General features: G+C 39.4%; 1 protein-coding gene across 1 annotated transcript in view; it reads right to left on the bottom strand.

Annotated features, from left to right (window-relative positions):
• DRC8 (dynein regulatory complex subunit 8) overlaps positions 1 to 22,411 on the bottom strand; it is a 32,458-nt gene continuing 10,047 nt past the window's right edge. Inside the window, exons 2-7 of the mRNA XM_005526946.2 lie at positions 14,099 to 14,183; positions 8,558 to 8,630; positions 2,984 to 3,063; positions 1,302 to 1,344; positions 1,135 to 1,201; positions 1 to 137 (exon numbers count right to left, since the gene is read on the bottom strand). Of these exons, the coding sequence (XP_005527003.1) occupies positions 1 to 137; positions 1,135 to 1,201; positions 1,302 to 1,344; positions 2,984 to 3,063; positions 8,558 to 8,630; positions 14,099 to 14,183 (485 nt within the window). The remainder of the gene's footprint in view (positions 138 to 1,134; positions 1,202 to 1,301; positions 1,345 to 2,983; positions 3,064 to 8,557; positions 8,631 to 14,098; positions 14,184 to 22,411) is intronic.

Genomic DNA, 22,411 nt, shown 5'->3' with positions numbered 1-22,411 from the left:
TCAGACATTAAAGGGGAAGGTCTTAGTTTCATCTACTACCAGCTTTGTACGGTAGTCTCTGTAGTGAAGAATATTTGTTTCTGGATCTAGAGCAACAGCAAGCATGTCCTCCATTTCCTCCTGAGTAAAGGGCTCACCTGAAAGACAACAGAGAATAACACTTTGTCTTGGTAAGAATCCTTTCAAGGACTAGCGAACTCCACAGCTTTTCCCCTGAAAGGATCTCCTTCGATTCTCACACAGAGGAGAAAAGGAACAAAACTAAGGATGTTATTGCTTCCCTTTTGCCAATTTAAGTCCTGCACACCAAGTAAGCCAGTCTAAAAGAAAGGAGACAGAGGATCTGGATCTATCTGATCTTCTAGTTCCCAGACACCATAACAGCCTGTTCCTCTCTGTCATGGATTTTGAAACAACCATTTTTGTTAGAGTTTTTATCTTGTGTACATTAGAATTATTTTCTCTTATTTGGCTATCCTTACACTTATATTCACATCATGGAAGACTTCTGTTTTTTCTCTTCAAAGCTGTTGATGGCCTACTTCATCCCTCAGAAAACCAGGTTACCATCTGAAGCTAGGTCTTGCACAAAGCCTGCACACCCTTTTGAACATGAGGCAGGTGTGCATGAGTCAGCCACACAAGAAAAGCAGGCTCTTCAAGAGATATTGAGGATTACAGAATGTACAACTTAAATCTTGTCTTTGAATCTCTTTGTTTGCATGCAGCTCTAGAATTAAGATCAAGATAATGTAAGAATGAATGAGCACTGAAACAACTGAAACATCCGGAAATCTAAGCTGCAATTTAACAGGACAGCAAAAGAGTCACATACTTAGTGATCACAGAGGTGTGCACAGAATCACAAAATATCCAGACATGACTGAATTATGAATAAGGATAACAATAAAAATCTCTATTTTATAATGTCTGCAAGCAGGCAGATAAATGGTCTTTCTCTGCATCGTTGACCAGTGAAATATCCTAGTCTGCAGCCACTCATCACAGCAACAGCATTGTTTGAAGACAATGTATCTACTCCTGCAGGTTTTGGCCTGCAGGGTAAGGACCACAAGGTGCCATACACATATGTAATGCTTTTTACTTAAATACAGATATTACAGAAGTCATTACCTTCTTCAGTCAAATGTTTAACCAGGTCCTCTTTGGTAATATATCCACATTTATTCTCATCTAAAGCCTTTAAAGAAAAATAATAAAATTTGTGGTTTTAAGCCTATTGTATCAAAAAGCAGCAACCTTTTCCCAGCAATTAGGTACTTGAATATTTCATTACAGACCTCAAATGCATGTAGAATAACATCCTCTGGAATAGGCCGGAATCTGAAACCATGGAATCAGAAAAGTTAAGTTACTGTCCACCAGTGTTCTGAAAAAACTAAATACAAGTACTAAAAGAAAAGGAAAGCTTATTTTCTATGAGAATTTACTAAGTTTTGTCTGTCAAACATTTAATTGCAGCCTGACCTTTTGGAACTGTCCATATATTTAACTTTTACATCTTCTGTTGTACTACTGTTTAATTAGCCTTGTGCTGAGGAGCCAGATGAATGTCTTCTGCATGTCTGGGCTGGCTTGGTGGGTTAGTAAGAATCAGCAACAGATGAATCATTCTACATAGCCAATGCACTGAACAGAAATGGACAAACCAAGAAAACAAAGTTTTGTCCAGGTAGGGTGGTAGCTAGGCAACAGATCACCTAGTGGGACTTGGGCAGTCTAATGAGCTGATGATGAGCAAAGGAGGCTGGTAGCTATAAAAGAAAAGGTCTGTCACTAACAATTTCAGAGAGAGGGAAGAACTGGGCACGTGTGTGCATGCATATGCATGCTTGATTTCGGAGCTGGAAAGAAATCTCAGTGCAGCAATGGAGAGCTTCCATATCCCAGCAGGCTCTCACCAAACCCCCAGAATACTAAAGAGAAGAAGCTGAATCCAGGGCGGTTTTAGCTGCTTGACTGCTTTGTCCAGACCCGCCTCAGTCTTTTGCTATCTAAAAATCAAATGTGCTAAGAAGCCTTGGATTTTGTGATCCAAATCTCACGTGCCCTTGCGTAAATGAACTATGGACACAGTGCCCCAAAAGATGAAGTGGGTCTTGACAAGCCTGCACTAGCCTGGGGAAAGCGTGCAGGGGGTATTTTTGTGTGTGTGTGTGTGTGTGTGTGTTTTTGCATGAAGGAAGTATGCAGCAGGAGAAGGAGAGCCCAGAAAAGCAAGGCATCATTTTGTGAAAGGGTAAACATCAGTGTGGAGCCACAGCTACTTTATGTGCAGAACACTCTCCTACCAAAGGCCCTCTGTGTGTGCAAAATAACTTTTCAGGATTGGACAAGACTGAGTTTCTCAAAAGCCTTGACTACCATCTTTAAAATGAAAAATAAACTCCTTGTAAGTAATCTTGCTTTAGTGCAAAATGTCAAAAGAGCACAAGTCCCTGTGTATCTGCAAAGACTTCTATGTACCTCTATGCTTTGTGACCACTTTTAGATCAGCAGTCTTTTAGAGCACTAATTGTGTATGTTCAGCTGTACCTGGCAGTCATTTTGAGACACAAATATGAAGCTTGTTTACACAACTTGTTTAGAATACATTAACACTCTGTGCTTCTTAATAAATGTAACTCATATGTTCAGAGAAAGCAATAGTTTTTACCTTCATTTGCATACAAAATATTTCAGAGATACACAATAGCAATTCTGATTCCAATTAAAAATACAAAAGCTACATATTATTAATATAAGCTAATATTATTTATATCATCAGTACAGCACAATTTAATGTAGATAAACTAATTTTGAAACAAAATCTATATTTTAATCTATATTAAAATGACATTTAAATGACAAAGAAGATCTATACTCCTTCCAGCTACATAAAATTCCTGTAGATATATTTATTCAGAATCAATTCTGTCAATCTGGAATAAACTACAGACACATAAAATTCACTTTCCATTACCTTCTATCAAGTAGAACTTTTGTCATCACTGGAAGAAATTTTTCCAGATGAACAAATCCACCTGGTTCTTCTACTTCTATCTAAAAAAAGACCAGCTTAAGTGTGGAAAGGTATATGACTCTTGATTATCAAAATAATCCAAAAACCAGAAAATTGGGGTGATCCCTGCATTAAAATTACAGCATTAGACTTTGAATATTTATATCAGATCTTTATATCACATGGCACTGTAACATCTGAGTGAAAGGCTTGTGATCAAATAGAAAGAGATTTGAGGAAGAGATAATATCCCAGGGAAATACAGGTCTGCTATTATAGACACTTGCAGCAACTCAATATTGCCCTCTTGTGCTTCAAAACCATTCATGCAAAGAAACCTGACACCGAGGAACTGATTTTATCTTCCACAATAACTCAGCAGAGGTTTAAACATTCAGGCTGAAGTCATACTAGTAAAGTCTATCCGGATCTGGAGCCTTTCCAAGCAGTGTAATGTGAACCCCCATTACAGCAAACCATGAGCATGTTCCCTTGGCACGATTTTGAACTGTGCCACCCAACATTTCCCCCAGCAGATCCCAGCTTGGACCTTCAGGACTTTTCCCCAGCAGGATGGTTGGTGCAGCCACTCTCCATAAAACATTTACCAGGGTGGGCATGAGCTGCTCTGTGCAACTTGGCTTCAACACCCAAGGATGTTTCTGAGCATATTTAATTGGCTACCTTGGATACAGCTCCAGTCAAGTGCACCTTAATGATGGAATTTTTTGCTTTCATGTTTCATAGTCAAAGAGAGTTGTCAGGGGAAGGACCAGAGAGGTAGGCAGACTGAGTCAGGGCAGACCGAAACAGCCATAAGGCAGCCTATAAAATGCTACCCAAAAAAGGCTTCCCTTTGCCTCCCAAATAAATGACAAATTAGTCCCAAAACACTGGGGACTTCTAGCACCATTCTCACTCCATTCCTATACTTCCAGAGAAGATAAGCAACATGGTAAAAACTGCTCTATGTCATTGGGGTGTATCCCTTCCCTGAAAATTTTAAGTTTTGCTCCCGAAAGGAGCCCTGTTAGCGGAGCTAGCCTGTTCCTGTCTGTGTTGAAACTGGATGCATGCCTTGAGGTCTCACATGGCAGCAGCAACACCTTGCTAGGCCCCCTGAGACACAGTCCAGATTGAAAGAAAACTCAAACAGGCACTGATTTGAAATCTTCTAACTGAGCCAGGAAAAACTTAGTAAGGAGTCTTCCTCCTGGGAGCTGGGTCAGAGCTGGGGCAGTTCCTGATACTTCCAGTTGCTTAAATGGAAAGCTGCAACTGCTGCTGCATGCTCTTTGCCAGTGTTCTGCCAGTGTTCTGGAAGGGGGTTGGGTGCTAAGAGAAGACAGCCATCACATCTTGCTGCTTTAGAGTGAAAACTGGCTTGAAAAAACATATTTTCCATTCTATTTGGTGAGCCTAGCAGAAAGGATCTTTAGCAAGGAAATGAAGATGTTGCATGCTTCATTCTAAACCAAATGGAACTTTTACCATTACAGAATGACTTGTTTTGCTGCTTGCTTGATTGAAAAGATGTAACAAAATGCCTGGCAAAACCTAGTCCTGAGAGGTGATCAGCATCCTCAGCTTCCTCTGATGTGGAACAAAAAGCTTCCCTTTCGGAGTCTGTATAGATCCAGCAGCATCCTAAGCATTTAAAATCAGTCCTATTTCTAACACTTCTTACTCTTCCTCATGCTCATTCCTGTTCTACATCTCAATTCTTATTGATGTTTTTCTTTTTCTGTCTGTCCTCCTCTTTTCACAGTAACAGTATTTGCTTGTTCAGACTCTGTGAGTGTCACTCTACTTCTTTCCTTTGGGTATACCCACATCTCCCATAACAACTGTATTGCAGCACCTATTATGTTTTGTATCTCTGTTTTCCCAGCCATAACATTGGGGCACTTGAAACACAAAGAAACAAAAACATCTTCCAGAGTTACCAGGCAGAGCACTGCATGGAATTCCAGGCATTGTAGTAACCCATAGATTAGTTTTCACCATCTCTAGATTTAGCATTTAATCTTATCTTTGTAAGGAGGCCTAAGATATGATATTAAGTACAGAATTGAGTATAAGGCAATATAAGAAACATTTTATGATAATTTATAGAGATAACATAATAATATGAATGCTGATTTTGCAGATATGAATAACGCATGGCAGCATGTGCCAGTTTAGACTAATAGGAAGATGAGATGAGGAGACACAAGTAGTGAGAAACAGAAATGAATCACAGCTCACAATGGGCAACAATACTGGGGAAATAGCTTGGTTACAAATTGGCTTACAGACACAATTTTTACCTTATCTAGATTAAGATAAAAACACATTACCACAGCCAATTAAAGTGGCATCTTACATAAATTAAGATATGTCTGTGATTATCATAATATATGAAGAGTTCCACATGAAGACAGTGTTCTTCTGGTACTAAACCTATGTCATGGAGTTACTTTACCTTTAAGAAAGTTTAAGTTGCTGGGAACTGCCTGGCGTCTTTTCTCCTGACCAATTATCGGTCATTGCTGAGAATTGACAGCAGTTTAGGCCATTGAAAAGTGGGATCAACTTGTGAACCCTACCTTAAAGTGTAAAACCAGAGCTCTCTTGGTTCTCTTTGTTTTCCTGGCTGGGAAGGGCGGCAGAGCTCCAGGCCTCCCGTTCCCTGCCCAGGCCATGCGGCCGGGCGGGGACTGGGCTGGGCCCAGCGTCTCCCGGCCGGGAGATGCGGGCCCTGCGGAAAAAGTTTTCTCCGGGCTCCGGCCGGGCCGGGCCGAGCCGATCTCTGGCTCGGCTGCAGGTTTTTTGCTGTAACTAAATTCAGAAAAGAAACTGCTGAGTGAAGAAGGAGAGAGGCTCTGGACCTGCAGCGGGCTGGGCGCGGCGCCTACACTCTCCAGAGCAGCCATGAGGAACTTTCCATCGCAGACGGCTCCAGCTCCTGCACCGGCCGAGGCCACAGAACTACCTACAACAGCTTGGGCAAGATTTTAACTCTTTCATTTCCCAGATGAGACTTGCGGATTAATCTTTTTATCCAGACAGAGAAAAAGAGAGTGATCAACATGAAAAGAGACTTTATAAACTACCAGTGACAGGAAAGAAAAGAAGCTTCAGAAAAGGTAGAGAATTAAGAAGATGCTTTAATTAAGCTGGAATATCTTTCTGTTAAAACTATGGAAATGGACAATAAGGTCTTGAAAACACTCCTTTAATTCATGACAGTAAATAGGGAGGAATAGAGTGTTCAAAGTGTAAATTTTGAGTAAAAAAGTAGAGTAATTATGATACAGTGAAGTGCTGGAAGATTTGAAGCCTTGAGAGGCAATGAGAAAACTGTTTTCTGGTGAAGCTCACAGAAACAGATGAAGAAGACTTTTGCCTTTGAATAACTTATCCTTAAAAATCCCATCCCTAGACTCATGGCCCATACACACTTGAGAGTGATGTGAAAATGGGAGGAGTGGGCTCTAATAACAGCAGCTCTGGGCAGCTAACATTAGAGCAATGGAAAACTATAACAAAAATAGTTTTTCTTGTGAGAAACTCCATAAATTAACAGGAAGAAACCTCTGTTTCTCTATAAAGACTGGTGAAAAGACTGTAGCAAGAATTGGGACTGTTTTAACCATCAAAGTTCCAAAGTTTTTGTCTCTTTGTCATGTGAACAAGGGAATAGTGGCTAGACAGGGGATGAAAAGGTTTTTCTGGAAGTTTATTCTGGTGTTCTTATTGTAGTTTGTCAATAAACTTTCTTTTTTTTTTCCTTTTAAGTTTTGTGCCTGTTTTGCTCTTGTTCTAATCCATATCTCACAGCAAGAAATAAGTAATTTTCTTAGTTATTGGTTTAAAACCACAACAACCTAGTAAAGTTTAATTTACAGACACCATGAAACATTCTTTGCTATTTATTCTCGTGTGCAGTATTTCTTAAGGTTAACCTTACTCTTGAATGTATTCTTTCTTCTTGCAGTATTTGTACTTTAATATTTTTACAATCAGCATTTTCATACATGTTACACTGTTGTATCTCAAGAATCTTCTACCTCATGGCTACATTGCATTGTACTTTTTATATATTAATTATCTCACATTTTCAGTAATATTGAAAACTGGAAAAAAAAAAGTCAATCACTTCCAGAGGAAGTGGTAGGCCTTAAATTCTCCTGGTTCCCCTGGACTTGAATGGGTCAAAGCATCCCCTGTTCACAAATCTGTATCCTCAGTGAGGAGTTGCACTGTTCATTTGCTATAAAGAAAAGTCACTGTGGGACACTAAAAATATCATCTATATTAAGCACCACAATTTCTCTTTCCATTTTCTCTTGTTTGTCAGTAGGAGTTGGGACAATCCAGTTCTGAGAGTACAAAACCAGAGCAGACAGACTGCATAGTCGTGTTAAAAGAGCTTTCTCCTCTGATGGTTCTTTGCACTTCCTCATCTGAAGCAGCTGCATCATTTTCACAAGACTTAGTGCAAGATTTCTCACACTAAATTCTGACCTACAAGACACCAGACAAGCCTAGTGAGGAGAGACTACACTGCAACTATTCAAATTTCTGTTGGAGCAAGAAGAAAACAGTAAGAGACATCAATTCCCAGTATCCTGACCTACACATGAAAAGGTGAAAAAACCTTACCCCACCTCTCAGCTCCACCACTGTCCACTCCTTAAAGCAGCATGCCCCTTTGCAAAAAGAATGTGAAGTCTTTTTCTCACTTCCTTCGTCCTATTTATTAACCACACCACGCCAAGGCACCAGCACACCACTTTTCTATTATAAGCAAGATGTAAGGAGACAAAAATTAATGTAGGAAAAGACTGTGGAGAAATGTGATAAATTTCCTTACCTTACCACTGCCTATCATTGGGAGAATGAGAGGATCACTAGGTCTTGTGAAGTTTTATGTCCTGAAACCTGATTTACAAGCTTAAGTAATCAAGTAAGAAAAGATTCTCACTCAGAAATCTCAAGACTGAAAAAGACCTCATGAAGGACAGAATATTGAAAGGTCTGGATATAAGATAGCAATACCAGGACCTAGTTAAAAAAAAAAAGGCAGGCCTTCCCTCTGAGTATTTTCAGAATGTGATGTATAATTTTAACACCTGCTCAAGTACTAATTTTTACTACCTAACCCTGCAATGTGTTTCCATTACATGTCCAGAAGAGTGAGATGGTTAGAGTTTGGATATCTGAGTGACATTTAGGGCATTCTGTTTCATCAATCAAAACCAAATTTTCCTCCATTTTCTATAAATGTCCCTGCACCTTGGCACAGTGTCACAATGCCCCTTTGGGTAAAAGAGAGTCAAAGACTCCTCATTTCAACCCATCAATATTCTTACCTCATCAACCTAAAGGTTTGCTTCAGAGCAACCTGCAAGACTGCATGTCTGCTAGAAACACTTCCATAACACTTCCAATATCTTGGAAAAGAGTTCAGGTTTCCCATTCAGCAAGGCAGAAGGGCCAAACTTGTGTGAGTTGAAGACTGAAAAAAACACAAGAGATCTAAACATTTACCTGTGCAAGCAGTTCCTGTACTTCTGCCTCATTTGGGAAGCAACCCAGTGACCTGATAATGCAACCAATCTCCCTGAAAGAAAAAAGAGGGGCGGGGTGGAGGGAGGCAGGCAGGCAGGCAGGCAGGAAGGAAGAAAGGAAAGGTCTTTGTTAATAAGTCTGCAATACAAGACTGTCTGTGGAGAATGCAGATACTATGTCAGAGCCTGCATACAGGAGTGTGCACATAAAAGTACACAAGAAAATTTATGTGGAATTTTAAGATGATGGCTCAGTAAGCAATGTCTACTTTTTTCATACATTAAATATTCTGAAGCTTCTTGAAACTGTTCGTGCAATTTTCTCCCCAAATTATTTATTATTGTGTTGCACTGTACTGTGTGCAAGTTACTTTTACATTGCTGTTCTCTAACTGTTATGCTTGTTTTCAGTCTATATTTAGAGAATATAGTCTATCTTTATGTAGTTAACAAATCACTTAAAAATCTACCGAGATTCAAGATAACAAATAAAATACGTGCTTCCATTAAATGCTATAAAGATATAAATTCTAACTGCATTAAAGAACAATTATAAAAGGTCAGGAAGAAGGCAGCCCTGCTATGTTGCTGCTGCGTTCTCAAAGAATCAAACAGAGCAACAAAGTGGCTTATCACCACTCTGTTTATGCTGTAAATATATTCATCATTTGCATTTACTGCTGAACCTGGTGCAGCTGTTCTGAGGCTCTAAATAAAATTCTAATCAAACTGGCAATGCCTCAAAGTAGTCTAAGAGGAACAATGTCACAGACTAGAAACAAAAGTATTGTAAGGCTGTAATAAAGCTTTAATGAGACTTATGGTATGATTAAAAACAAAATAACAGAACCATTAATATAGCTTGTGACTTAAAATTCAATTCAACGACACAGAAATTTAAGCACATTTGAATATGTATTCACAGTGCTGATGGTTCCCATGATCCAAACCTCTGTTCATCTTGACCAGTGGTGAATTTTTTCATTTTGTTCAAAAATCTGATTGCCTAATAAAAATGGTAGATACAAGGAGGGATGATCTTTGTAAAATCTGCTTATAACTGTAAGGCTCTGAATGCAGCACAATCCAAGCATATGCAAAATTATATGTGTAAGTCTATGACCTCCTCAGACAGGTCCCAAGAAGTTCCGATTCTGATTGAAAATATGCGAGAAGCACTACAATAGACAGAAGAGACAAAAAGGCTGGCGGCACAAAACTAGTTACAGAGCAAAACCCAATCCCACACATCCATGTGTTCTGAAATGAAATTATCTACTCAAATGACCCTGCCCCTGTGGGTGTGAATGGCTAATGGCCTCAGGGAAATCAGTCATTTAGACATAATCCTTGTCCATGCATTCTACTTCTAGTATGTATAATATTGCATTTGTTGTTCTCACTCCTGCACTCACTCATATTTTCCAGCTACTTGTAACTATTCCCTGCCTCTACCAGAGCAACATTCAACACAAGTCCTGCCTCCTTGTTGTCCCACACTATTTCTGCTCTCACAGACTGCCAGGGATGGGAATGCTGCCATCACCCTCCTGCCTCACTTCACTCACACCCAGCAGAGCTGTGATGTGACTGAGGTAAGTCATACCCTAGAAGAGTCTGCAAAATCTGGCACTGCTAGATGTATGCATGTGTGCCAGCACGAGGATGTTGCTTGAAGTGCTTGTGGTAAAAAAAAGTCAGGTCCCATTTCGTAATAACATGTAGTTTAAAGGATCTGATAGGAAACTATTTTGCTCCCAGCCCCTTCCTCTCACTTAGTTCAGCGCTGCAGTTTCTGCTGTGTAGTTTCTAGAATATGAAAACAGTGGTTAAAATCAAGCTTATGATCATACAAGTTTTGTAACACAGATGCAATGAAAATTTTGGTCATGGTTTTCACCTTACATATAACACTTTCAGTGACAAGATTTACAGTACCACAAAAGTCCTTGACTGAGGGACATGAAACATGCATGAAAAAATACCATCTTCCTCGTGCTCAGTTTCTTACTAATTTATACTAGGAGTCATGGAACACCAATGTTGGCCTGTGAAACCAGTATCATTTTTCATTCCTCACAAATATCTGATATTTCAGGCAATAATAGTGATACAGCTACAATTGTGGTTAAGAATTGTGTTGTGCTGCCACCTTCTGATACATGATAATCAGCCATTAATAATCCCATTTGTGATACAGCCTTGCAATATGAACCTAGGAATAATTAGACAATCAGTTTTTGTTCATTGTCTGTATCTGTACTACAAAATAATTAATGTGAAATTATGCATTTACTACGTTAAATAGACTTTCAGATGTCCTCTGTCCGTGAAAGAATACATTTTTAAAAGAGTCTACTTGTGTCATTTCATTGTTGTACTATGTTCCCAAGCTGTGTATCTGTAAGTAATGGAGAGAGAAGTGGAGAAAATTCTACAGCTGCTTAGCCAAGACTGCAGATGTAAATGACAAACTAAACAAGCAGTGAGTATGCCAAGATGCAGTGAGGGCTGGGGGACCCCAGGACTGGAGGGTGGTACTGGGGGGTGCTCTGCCCCGGGCTGGGCAGCCAGGACCCATCCTACTGCCCAGCCAGGAGCAGGGCACCAGGGGACACTGGGACAACCCCAGCCCCGGGCATCAGGCACCTCCCTGGGCATGGACCAAGAGATTTAAGAGATCACTCTCCCCTACAGAACTCGACAAACAAGGGAACAGCAACTATTCTGTGTACGGAGACATATCCTGATATTCTCCCCACCACATATAGCTGAAAAACCATTACTTCTATGCAATACCTGCAATTTCTTAAATGTAGACGCATTAGTAAACATGCATTACTATAACCATAACGTATTTTCCACCTCCCTTTCCTCTCTGTACTGTAGAAAAGATGTTCAGAACATTTAAGTATGTTTTTCAATTTGTCTTCATGAAGAATGTCTAATGACAACAATTTTACCAATTATTACACTCCATTGTAGTGTTTCTACTTAATAACTGATTTATAATTAAAAGGATATTCTTCCAAAAATAGTAATTGTAAATATGAAAAAGTATTCCATTAAACTTTCATGACAACAGCTTATAACCTCAGAACCTGCTCCCTGAGACTTAAACACGTGGTTTATGCATTTTATAAGTCAGATGGGTATGAAGGTTTATGCTAAAATTAAGTAGCACTGTCAAATATTCAAACTTTAAAAATACCAGAATTAAAAGCACCTAGGAATTTTTCCATTTGACATCCTTTAGCTCTGTATCTTGTAGGCAGTTATGCCCTGATCAGTCTAAATTATTTGATCTTCCACTGAACTTCTACCTCCTTACCCAGACATGTATTTTGTCTGTTTTTCCATTGATGCCTTGAGAGGCTACCCAAAACAGAGGCTAGGCAGTGTTAAAGGAAAAAAGGAGGTATTTATTAAAAGGCCTTCAAAGGATACACCTTGGACAGTGCAAGAACCTAGCCAAGGCTCCGCCCAAGATGGACAGCAGTCCAAAAGTTTTCACACTTTTATAAGTTTTGGCACATTTACATATTGGGGTTAATTCTCCAATTACAGCTTCAGGTTATGAGGCCATCCTCCCAGTTTGCTCTCCTCAATTCACTGCTGTTTATACTTTTGGGCCTGAAGCTGCAACGGCATCCTTGGTTCTTGGGCTGGAAAAGGATTGTTTTGTCTAACTAAACTGTGAAGAGAACTTGCTAACACTTTATGTGCAGATTACATACTAATAATGAAATATACTTAATATTACTAATCATATACTAATAAGAAATACTAATACAAAAGCTAAAACTTAAGGCATCACCATAACGTTGCATGCTAAAAGTACAGTGCATGCAGCTCTCCCTCCAAACTCCCATCAGTGCACCATTTCCCCAGTTCTGGTCAATCCACTTCAAAAAGGAGAAATCTGAACAAAAAGAGGAACAAAAAAGAATGGCCAGAACTATAGAATAGCATCTCCAAAGTGATTAAACACATCCAGACTCTTCAACCTTAAATTACTATGGATAGAAGATGAATGTGACAACCAGGTATGAATTCATTCATGAGAAGATTAATATAGAACTATTGTTTGCTATTTATCATAACACAAATAAAAAAAATTAACCAGGGGCCACTCAAATCATAATGTAGCAGATGTAAAAAACCAACAAGAATATTTCTGTATATTTATTCAATTCCTTGTATACCTCCCCCAGGAAACTACTTGGTAGCTCAGCTGAGAGTACTGAGCTAAATACCACCTGGTGCTATCAAGTATGATTTTTACATTCGTATTGTTACCATTATGACTATTCATAACCAAATAATAGGCAAGTTTCTTCCAAGTCTTCTGAAAACACCTCACTGCCAGAGCAGTATCCACCACCCACATTACTCCAGAGGAAGGATGCATTGCCACTGAGTGCAGGCAACTGACACAAACTGGCAGGGACACCCCTTGATGTGCTGGGACATCCTGAAAGTCAGGGATTTCATACAGGATCCAGGACCTGTAGTGCCAAATGAGCTATCAGAGCAAGGATTTATTTGCTAGCCATAACTGTGGCCTTAGACTTCTTGCTATTTCCAGCTCCCTCTTGTCCCTTTACTTCCCCAGTCCCAGCATCCCTCTCTCAAGTAAATTTCAGTCCTCAAACACTGAACAATGCAAAATGTCTATTAAATGAGCAAAGACACACTTATCCAATCAGGGCCAAAAGGACTGGTTCAATTACATTTTCTGGTAAAGTAGGTGCCAGTTTAGGGAGGCAGAACCTGTGAACCCATGGAGAAAGGAGACCACACTGGAGCAGGTTTTTGGTAGAACTTGTGGCCCTGCAAGGGACCCACATTGAAACAGCCTGTTCCTGAAGGACTGTGTCCCATGGAAGGGACCCAGGCTGAAACAGATGAACTGCAGCCCATGGGAAGAACCCATAGGAAGAAATGCATGGAGGTCTGTCCCATGGGAGAGACCAAATGCTGGAACAGGGGAAGAGTGTAACGAGTCCTTCTCCTGAGCAGGAAGGAGTGGCAGTGACTACCTGTGATGAACTGATTGTAACCCTTATCCCCCCCATCTCCCAGCACTGCTGGCAGGGAGAAGATAAAAAATCGGGAATGAAGTTTAGCCCAGAAATAAGGAAGGAGGCTGAAGGGAAGTTGTTTTTAATACTTGGTTTTAGTTCTCATTATACCTTCTCTCATTTGATTGGTAATAAATTAATTTTCCCAAAGTCGAGTCAGTTTTGTCCATGATGGTAACTGGTAAGTGATCTTTCCCTGCCCTTATCTTGATCCATGAGCCTTTTGTTAGATTAGACTCCCACATTCCACTGAAGAAAGGAGTGATGGAGTGGCTTCCATGGGCATCTGGCATCCATTCAAGGTCAATGCACGTAGTTGTCCAAACAGGGCCAAAAGAACTGTTTCTATGACATTTTCTGGTAAAGCAGATGCCAGTTTAGGGAGCTGATTATCTCTATTGCGATTCCATAATATTTTTGTGATTATATTTACAAACCTGACATCCACAGTTTTATTGGATTCACGGTCAAACACCTCAAAAGCTTCTGTAATCTTTTTCTCAATTTCAGCGACTAGGCCATCTGCAAAAAGAAACATAAGAAAAATAATGATTCACTGAGCTGTTACAACTAATATATTTCCAATTTGAGACTTACGACAGCAGAAGCACCAAAACTGATAAAGGGCAGACAGAAAAGACACTTTGAAAAAGCAGAAGTTATGAAAAACCCCCACTCTAAATGCAGGATCTGACATTTATAATAGTAATATTGCCTTGCTATGGCTCTGCAGCTACATCAAGTCTGAAGGCAATGGTGTGTCTCATCTGCATGAACACACAGCTGCCCAGGTGTGGACCCTGCCCGGAGTGTGCCACAGCTCGCACTGGACCACAAGCCTGAGCATTTCCTGGATGCTACTCTGCCAGTGGAAGGAGCAAGGCAAACACTGGCCCATGCTTGCCCTGAGATGGGGCTGAGTCACTTCATCCAGGCTCCTGCATCCAGGGAAACATAAGTGCTCTCATGTCCATTTAGTTATTCATAGTGTATGAAAAGCTGAGAACCAGGGATAAATAGATAAGATGTGTAAGATCTGTGCACAGAGAATATGGCTTATGGTAAATAATTCATAGTAAGAGTTTGGAAAGGAAGACAATCTCAGCAAAGGAGGAGTAATGTGCTGCATTTTCTTTTTATACCTCAATCTCAAATAATGGGGAAAGAAGAACCACAAGTTATCACAGATATATCTCATACAAGCCAGAAATTGCATTCTTGGGGCAAGCTAAGAACCAGGAAATAAATTCTGAAGAAAAAGTATAAGGAGGGGAAAGGGTCCATCTCAAAAGGAAAACTCTCTGGCAAGAAAGCCAGGGTAAAAAAAATAGTGAACTGGTATCCCATTTATTAGTTTGACTCCAAATGACAGAATATAGAAAGCAAAGTGACAAAATGGAGTTGACTTGTTGGTGCCAGTGGCTAAATACAGCCCCAAACTCTGTTTTGCAAACCAGCTCCCAGGAGGCAGCATTTTTTAAGCTAGCCCCCAAGCCTCCACAGAGATGCCACAGGGAAAATCTGAATGACAGACAAGCTGAGGTTGGTACAAGGGACACTTGTTTTCTCATTTTCATTCTTGTCTTCTGTATTTTCAATTATAGTAAGTAAAACAAAGCCCTCCTCTAGCAGACAATATATTTCCTTCTTTGGCTGATGTGTTAAGTGCTGTTGAGCGGCTCAGGCCAACATTAAGCAACCAGATCTGTTTTCTACAGGCATAACAAATTCATATCTAGTTTTCTATAATCCAAATAGTTTGGGAACCCCTGGGGCTGTAGTGTGCAATCATTTTTTTCATTTGTTTTCTTGCCCTCATGACAGAAATGTCATTTTGCTGACAAAGAGTATCAGAACTGAACACGCCTGAATAATACATTGGCTTTGTGATCTCCCTCTCTTTATCTCGACCCATGAGCATTTTATTGTGGTTTCTCCCCCTGTGCAGTTGAGGAGGGCAGAGAGAGGCTGCATGGGTGTCTGGCAGCTGGCCAAGGCCAGCCCATCACAGGCTACAAGCACTTCAACATAGCAGTGGATTGATCAAGATATCAGAAACCTCTTCTGCAAGTTAGAAGAGAGGTTCATCACCTCATAAAGCTACAGCTGCCTGCTGCTTTCCATCTGAAATCCCCAGAGGGTACACAAAGAGCAGATAGGTAGAGACATATCCTGTATTGCTCTCCATTACTTTATTCCCCCAGTGGAAGCATGGGCAGGTATGTGTGTGATGGATGGGTGACTGGAGCTCACTGAGGAAGAGAAGCCTTGTGCAGTCCCCAGGCACAGGACAAACTGTATTCTTTTCACAGTCTCACAATAATGTCTACCTTTTTTCTGCCTATGTGCCAGTAAAATCCACATTTAATTATTTTTTAAAAACCCACATAGTTAAATCTAAGTGGACCTGATTTCTTGTAGAAAAGTCCCTAAAGACTCTCAAAGTACTAAATTTGATGGGGTTTTTTTTCTGGTTATTTCATAGAGTCTTGGATCTTGTCTCCCATGCAGACTTGGAGTTTAGTTCTTGACATCAGGCACTTCAATTGTACACTACAACTTGCAATAGAGAAATGTTGAAGGAATATTTATAGCAGTATATTCTTGGCATGATGTATGAGACTTCTGTAGAAATAAAAATTAGCCAAGAGAAGGCAGGGAGAGATTTTAAGTGCGGGAACTCTGTAGGCATCCAGCCTTTCCAAGTATTTTTCCATGAAGACAGTATACATTAATCTTACCTTCTGAAGAGGCCTGATAAAGAAATGTCCTGAAATGAGATGAACTTGATTTAGCCTAGGTACCAGATAATCTATATCTCTTCCAAGAACTGAGAGGAAGTTGTGACTAAGAGACATATCCCTGGGAGAAAACATAATATACTGTTGTCCTCTTAAAGACTCTCTGTGAGATGAGTAAACACCTAAAAAAAAACACCTAATAAAAAGCTGTTGGCTAAAATTGTTGTCTTCCCTCAAGGAAGGAAAGCCAAAGATGTTCAACATAGCTCAGGATGGCAAAGCTGTTTATCTGAAAATTTCTACAATGCACTCTAAACCTCTTTTTGTGAGGGAAAAGAACGCAGATTCCAACTCTAGGATAAGAAATGGGTATGCCCTCAAGAAGGGCATCGAGATCAGACACACAGTTAATTCAGTGGATGTGATGCTCTAATATAGTGAAATTGCTCTGTACAGGGAGACTCTCCACCATGGGTAGATCAATGAAAGTTTCATGTTGCCCTGTGGACAATGTTCTAGCAGTTTTTCAGGACAGAAATACCTACACTCTGACAGAATAAGATTTCATTCACTTATTCTACTGACTAGAAAAACAATATACAGTGTCAAGGATAGAATTATCTCACTTCTTTTAATGGTTTAAATAAATAAACATTGAAACATACCATGCCAAAAGGATTTCAATAGCTACATCTATTTATTCCCACAAAGAAGTCCTGTAGGTATGATGTATTATTTCCATTTTATGTTGTTAAAATGCTTGAGATATTTGTCAATGTTGTTCCATCCTAATTTATTTTCCTACCACATATGCAATAGTAAAAGGTGTCTTAAAATCTATTTCCCAGATACATTAACTGAAAATGTATTCACTATCAAGTTTTCTTTCCTATACTATCCTGTGCTATTTTCCCACTTTTTTTAGTGTGAACCAGATAAAAGCTCTTGATACTGTCAGTTAAGTAAGACTGACAGAGAGCTGGGACTCCCAAGTCAATTCTGATGGTTCTTTCAGAATGAAATGCTCCTCTTCAGCTTGTCCAGACTGTTCCCCAGTACTCTGAGGCCCATTTGAAGTCAGCCCTTAAGCAGAATACCTGCTCCAGTTGTGACATTTCTTCTTCAAAGACCACACTTTCAGCCTTTGTAGGGAACAGAGACCATTAGCTAGATGTGGCTCTGCCAGACTTTTGAGTAATGAGAATTTTTAAAAGGGATTTCTAGTTGATACAATTTGCTAGATTCTACCATTCACTTAATGCATGAGCTTGATTTCTTTCATTCCTTGGGGCCAGTTGCTCTGATGGTTCAAAAAGCCAACCCCTTCTTTCACTAAAGACAAAAAATGAGTTATCATAAGAAGTAGTCCAGCATTAAACAATCACCTAAAATGCTGGGGAGCAGCATCTGTCTGTTGCTCATGGGAAAAGATTGTCCCAATATATCCTGATGAACTTATTAACACTATGAATTATTTTAAATTCTTTTTATGCTACTTAAAAGAGCAATATTAAGGGTTGATCTTTAGAAGTGCCAGTGGACTTGATTTTATTACTTAGTGTTACTGCTCATACACCTGAAACATTATTCTTTATAAATATTAATTTAGATGTGTTTAAAGAAATATTATAAATTTTATATTTAAGCTCCTATATGCATCTGGTTATCTTATTAATTATTAATTACTCCATCCTCTTTCCATGGTACTATGTTACGGCTACAGGGAGGTGTGAGGAAACCCCTGAGGTCTCTGCTGACAGGAACCTTTTCTCATGTGGGAATATGTCAATCTGAAGGGACAAGGGACACAACCAGGTAATCCCAACTCAGTAACAGTGACTTCAGAGTAATTTACATCTTGTTATTCCAGTTTTATTTAAAGTGCTGTTATCAAGAGCTCTTCTGTAGATTTTCCCATCCAGTAATTAGGGCTTATCAGCTTGAAGTACAACATCTTATCAGTGGCTTTATACTCCAGCACCATTCCTTGTCTTTTCCATTAGCTGTTATTTCAACCAAAAAAGTAGGCAGCAACCTTGGTCCTGTCAGCTGAACTGGGAATGACATACAAAGACTGCCATGAAGAAAAAGGAATGTTTTTAAGAAGATAATGGACACGAGAGAGGATGTGACTGTGCAGGCAGCCACATAAAAAAATGTGCATCTTTAAATCAACTGTGATTTGATTTGTGAGTGCAATCTGCACTCAACTTCTGTCAGCATTCTATTTCTGCTCACAGATCCAACTTATTGTTCTTAACCACCCTCTCCACTCTACTGCAACACTTCCATAAGGCTCCTGTGACCACTCTTGGCATGCTTTTAGGATGAAAGAGACGAACTAAAAACCAAAAGAGATTTGCCTTTGATGTTTGCAGACACTGTTCCACATGACCTCTCCCAGAATCCTTCCCAAAACCACAAATAGAAATAGGGTCATAAGAATTTGGAAAAAAAAATTCAAACAAACAAACAAAAAACCTCCAAAACTGACAGTAGTTCTAATGAGAAGAAAGGTACAATGCATATTTGCTCAAATATTAAAAAAAAAAACAGTAAGGGACTTCACAATGCAAACTCCAAGGAGGTTATCAGTGAACTCTTATGAGATCTAATCAGGCTTTTAACCAAGTTCTAACTGGACCATCACCTAGGTCAAGATATTCAAAAGCTGTCACAATACTCAGCATCACCTGTACAGATGAATTCTCAAACATTTTCAAATAAGCTCATCAGTTTTATCAAGGCGTTGTGTTTCCAGAATAAAAAGGGAAACCCAGTGTGGCCTCATAACATGAATTCTTGATGATGATATCAGCATTCTGCCACAAACACTTGGATTGTATTCATGTGAAGTGTGGGGAGCTTGGTTGACATAAAAATAACTCAGAAATTGTGTCCCACCCCAAAGAAGAAAACCTTACAGCATTTAATTAATGCTATTTTAAGGAAATCACTGAGGAACTGGAACATGGAGAAAACCATCCTGAGGCCACTTGAACCTGACTTACTGGCAAGATCCTTCTGCTCTGTAGAGGAAAAGGCATGTGTTAAATTTTTTCCTAGTGACCTTCTCAATTCCTTCTCAGAGGAAGCTAAATGTAAAGTCAGCCTAATAATATGCTGAACCAGCAACTGTATGCCATGCTCTAAAAATATCAAGGTAAGAGAAATATTGTCTTCTCTACTCTGCCCCTGCAGTAGCATGTATGATATTAATGTATTAGGTATCAGAAAAGAAAGGAACAGGATTAAGTTGTAAGCTTGCAGAACATACAACGATATTTCATTGTGTCTTCTAATACATAATTAAATAATTAAGATATGTTATCATTGAAGAGTCTGCATTCTAAAAAGACAAATCAAGAAGATTTTGAAGAAAAACAAGAGGTTTATGGAGCTTGATTCCTCCAAAAAAGGGGTAAACCTATTCCTGAATGGCAATTTAAAGAAAATAGATTCATGCGAAGTATTGATGACACCAACGGGAAATGTGTCACCTGAGTTTATACATTCAGATTATATGAAGAGATAAAATATACAGCTTTGTGAAATTTCATATACATCAGTTCCCAAGAATTGATCAAGCTGATGTCTTCACTGGCTGTAACACCTTCTCCAGCTTGGGGATGCAAGCTGTGGCCTGCAGACTCAGGAGAGGGATAATGCTTTCTCTCCTACATAAGAAGGATTCCATATTATCACAGATTATACTCAGGCAATCTGAATTTTAGTCTATGTGGAAAAAAAACCCCACCAAGCTTAACTGGTTTAGGTAGAGGTCACTTTCAAGCTTTCCTAAAGGAGAAAAAATGAAATCTCAAGAACAGCAAAAGCTTTTTCTTTCATGTTTTTCAGAGTTATTGAGAATTAGCCAGGTCATTGCTCCCTATTGCTTATGTTTGTCACAGCATAAACCATGTGGTATCCAGATGAGAAGCAAAGCCCATCACCAGTGTGAATCAACAAAACCAAAATCCTGCACTCATCATTGTGACTGTGAGCAACCTTGGACCAAGAGCATCACTTTATGCTGTTGTCACACCTCTTCTTCTAATGGCAGTGCAAGTGAGAGCTGAAAAGTTACCTGGTTGTTTCCACCACAGTAACTCCTTATAGAAAACTAACAGATAAAAACATAAAGGAACTACATTTTAAAATAGATAGACAGAACAGAGCCTTCAGTGTGGAGCAATCAGAATGAACTTTGCACAGCCCCATGGCATCTAGTGTGAACAACCATTTAAAAATCCCCTCCAACAGCAAATAGACTTTTAGAAATATCAGGTAAATAATTTGATGTCTGATATTAAAATATAGGCTGTCAGTGGTGAAATAGTGATGGGGAAAATAGTGATGTAAAAAGACAGCACTATCCTGACTCCAGTTTTGGTTAAAAAAATGAAATTATTTTATAGAATTCCAATAGCAATAAAAAAACTAAGAGTTCAAGCACAATGGAAATATCTCGTTTACTTCCTTTAGAAGTAGACAAATTCATTAAAGACTTATAAAAAATGATACAGCAACTGTGCATTTCAACCTCAAAGCTGAAAAATGTAGTAATACATCAATTTGCAAAATACATCTAGTTAGTGCTAGTCAGTTGGCAGCAACTACTAAAGTTACAAGTTACCAGTGACTTTTTACCTAATGAAACACACATAATGAAAGATATACTGAATATTATCCTGGGTTTTTACTGTTCAGTCATTTTAAATGCATTGGCACGCTAATCTACCACAGATTCAGATGTTTTAATACATGTGGGAACTAAAACTAACAAAATTAGTGGGGCAATTAACGACTCATTCAACTGCTGAGAAACAAAGTGTAGAAACTGTTGTTGTCTTGATAAGCAGTTAAGCTTCTAGTTGCTTAAAAAATTCTTAAACTACTTGACACTGTAACATAGAACAAAACAAGACATGAAGAATGCCACATTAAGCAGGGAAAGAGGCCATAAATAGTCAATGTCTTCTATCACATAGAATTTCCAAAGGTGTTTAAACGCATAGTTCACACTACCTCTGAACACAGTATTCATATTCATATTAAAATGTCATTGATTTGAAAGGGAATATCCACCATTGACAAAGTTCTTGTTCCAGTTATCTCTTCCAAAGGTGATGGAGTAATGGAAATCCTGTCTACTTCCCTCCCTTCTGGATCAGACATGATTCTTCATCAGTAGGAAAAATATTTCTTTCCCTCATGGTACTCATTCTTGTTGGTTATCAAGGCCACTTGAATGATGTCACTTCTGTCTGCTCCTGCAAGATGCCATTATTTTCCCTGGTCTGTGCTGGGCAAACTGGATGCACAGCAGAGATCAGAGCAGAAATCACTTTGTATCCTCAGTCCTTGATAACTCATACCTGCCTACCCTGAGTTATCATGAGATAACACCTTGAACAGCTGCTCTATTAAACTTGACTCCCACATCCTGACCAGGATCCTGTTTGCTTCCTCTGTCCACAGCCTGTATTTCTTAATTCTGTGTTTCTTCAAGCCAGGGGATGCAGATTGCATCCCATGGATGTCAGCATGAAGCCCCAGCAGAACTACAACCACTGCCTATGTGGTTTCTATAGGTAATGCATTTGCCTATGAGAACGGAGAAGGATGAAATATGAGGGATACCCTTGCTACCTCTGAAAATTCCTCAAGAGATGCTTGCTCCAAAACAAAACAAAACTGTCTATTAGAGGGGACCAAAAAAACATTATTTTATGCATCTCTGGCTCTCTTCAAGTGCCTGCCCTACAGGCAAGGGGAAGAAAATCCTTTCTTCCTGCTGTTCAAAGACTTCCTGAGCACCTTGTGGCATTGGTGAGGGCAAGCTCAATCTACACAGTCCTGGGACATACTGACAGAACACTACAGGGAAAAATCATTCCCCTGTAGGCAGCTAGTCTGAGTGATTCACCACCATGCACCTCATGTATCCCAGGAAAAGCTCAGCAAAATATGCCCTGATGTTTTATTGTATGCAATCTGTGTAAATAT

Source organism: Pseudopodoces humilis, chromosome 3 (genome assembly GCF_049639895.1).
Source record: "Pseudopodoces humilis isolate 2021_Gansu_Grassland_sample_001 chromosome 3, ASM4963989v1, whole genome shotgun sequence".
NCBI classification, from domain to species: Eukaryota; Metazoa; Chordata; class Aves; order Passeriformes; family Paridae; genus Pseudopodoces; species Pseudopodoces humilis.
This window is presented reverse-complemented; position numbering and strand designations above follow the sequence as displayed.